General features: G+C 46.7%; 1 protein-coding gene across 1 annotated transcript; it reads right to left on the minus strand.

Moving 5' to 3' along the window:
- Positions 1 to 287: 287 nt before the first annotated feature.
- On the minus strand, positions 288 to 1457 carry AWJ20_5042 (uncharacterized protein; the record flags this gene model as incomplete). Its single annotated transcript, XM_018882158.1, has 1 exon — positions 288 to 1457. The coding sequence occupies one exon, from the start codon at positions 1455 to 1457 to the stop codon at positions 288 to 290; it is 1170 nt and encodes a 389-aa protein (XP_018736563.1).
- Between the last annotated feature and the right edge of the window lie 628 nt (positions 1458 to 2085).

Here is a 2085-nt window from a genome sequence, read left to right on the forward strand (position 1 = left end):
GCTCCACAGACGTCATGGCTTCGAAGAAATCGGGACAATGAAGAACGTGGGCTTCAAGCTAGGAAGGTGGCTAGACAACGTGATCTTGCAGCGGTCCCTAGGAGAGGGAAGCTCTACTGAGCCATAGTTTTGAAAGGGTTCTTGCCTCCGGCGGCTGGGGCTCCGCCCCAGACCCCGCTGCTCCTCTCGCTGCGCTCGAGTCGTTGCTCCCGGAGGCAGCACCCGTATATAGAAAGAGTCATGAATAAATTAAGTACAAACAAGACAGAAAACAAATCGTAAGCGCCCTAGATAACAGGGTTCGGTAGTGGCTCGTTTAGGATGTAGCTGGGCATGATGTATTCCTCCTGGTTGCGCGAGTTGGGAGGTGGTGGGATAGGGAGGGGTGAGTTGGACACGTAGGCCGGGACAGGAGGGCCGGGGAAGGCGTTCACGGGTGGTGGGCCCATGTGGTAGGGCATCTGGTTTTGTTGGTTGGTTGAGATGGGGTGTAGACGCTCTTGTTCTTGTTGGAGACGTACTTGTTGTAACAGTACAGGGGAACTTGTGGGCGAGTGGTCGAGGTCATCATCCAGCGATCCGTGGTTGGACTGGCGCATGTTGTTGACCTGGTGGTTGACTGGCGTCGTCACAATGGTGGTCATGGTGTTCATGGACTGAGATGGCATTGGGCTTCGGTAGTCGACTACATTAGTCTTCTCCAAACGCTGCAAAGGAACGTTGTTTGGCTCTTCATTAAATGAGATAGTGCTCTCCATGTCGCCAGTGTCGACATAACGGCTGTCAGAAAGCTTGCCGCCAGAGCTTCCGAAACTGCGGAGACGAGGACGGCGGATCTTGAACAGTCTGACCTTGAACAAGGGTCTCATGACAGGCATGCAAGCAACACACATCGAGGTAAAACACTCAATGGCAGTTAAAATAGCGGCTACCGAGATCGAACCACTCAAAGCCACAATCAGGGCACGAACAACAATAATTGCAATGGTTACAATACCAACTGAGAAAGTGGCAATGAGACCAATCTTTTGCTTCTTACCCACACTCTTGAGTTTACGAATGACCGAAAATGGTAGTGAAAAGATGAGGATATCCACAATCAAGTTCAAAATGACCGATGTAATGAACGGCGTCTCAGCAGTAGACGAATAACAAGTTTTGGTGGTGTTATCAAGAGCCCAGTTCAACGAGATGGGCACACACAAGAACAGGTTCAAGAACAGAATGACCAAACTGGCTACCAAAGTCAGACCAGCAGTGAAATGCAGCAGTTTTCTGGTCTTGGTTCCTGTGGGAATTAGTCTATAGTACAAGCTGATAAGTGAGAACTTGATCAACCATAAACAGATATAGTAAGGTACTGATGAGGCATACACTACCTTGAATACAGTGACCTTGAGTTCATGAGGGGCATGGTAGCCATCGGGAAGGTTTAAGTATGACATTCCTGGATCCATGAAATGCTTGGATGTGGTATAAGTGTCAAAGGAAATCCATCCGAAAAACAACAGTTGAGCAATCATCAAAATAATCTCTTCTCGTTGAATGCCTACCTTGACCAGTCGGATTCTAACAAAAAGTCGTAATAGAAGAACCAGTAGCGAAGCTACCGCCATGGTCCATTCTATAACAATGACATGAACGGCAATCATCTTTTTTCTAAGATATATCGAATATCGAACCAGCCGATAGATGAAATATCAGTATTAACAATCAAACGATCGGTACTGACGAGCAAAAACCAGTTTTTCTGTAAACCTCCCGACGATTGCCCCGTATATAAATGAAACAAGATTTCTAGGTGTACATGCAACTAGTTAGCAGGAGCAGTATGCAGCAGATTGGTTTTTAATTTTTTCTGTTCTTTCTTTTCCGACTCGTTTCTTTTTTGTCGTCAGGTTCTTTTCACTTTAGTCCTATTTCAACGAATTGGTTGATAGTAGGAGGGTATAATTATAATAAATATAATAAAAGCACAGACCACGGGCGGTCAATCAGCTACAGACTGGGGCAAAGGAGTGCTTTCCGGCGCCAGCTGGATGGGTCCTACAGCGCTGATGCTTGTAAATGCAGTCCTTATTTTTC

The sequence above is a fragment of the Sugiyamaella lignohabitans genome, chromosome D, assembly GCF_001640025.1.
Source record: "Sugiyamaella lignohabitans strain CBS 10342 chromosome D, complete sequence".
Classification (NCBI taxonomy): domain Eukaryota; kingdom Fungi; phylum Ascomycota; class Dipodascomycetes; order Dipodascales; family Trichomonascaceae; genus Sugiyamaella; species Sugiyamaella lignohabitans.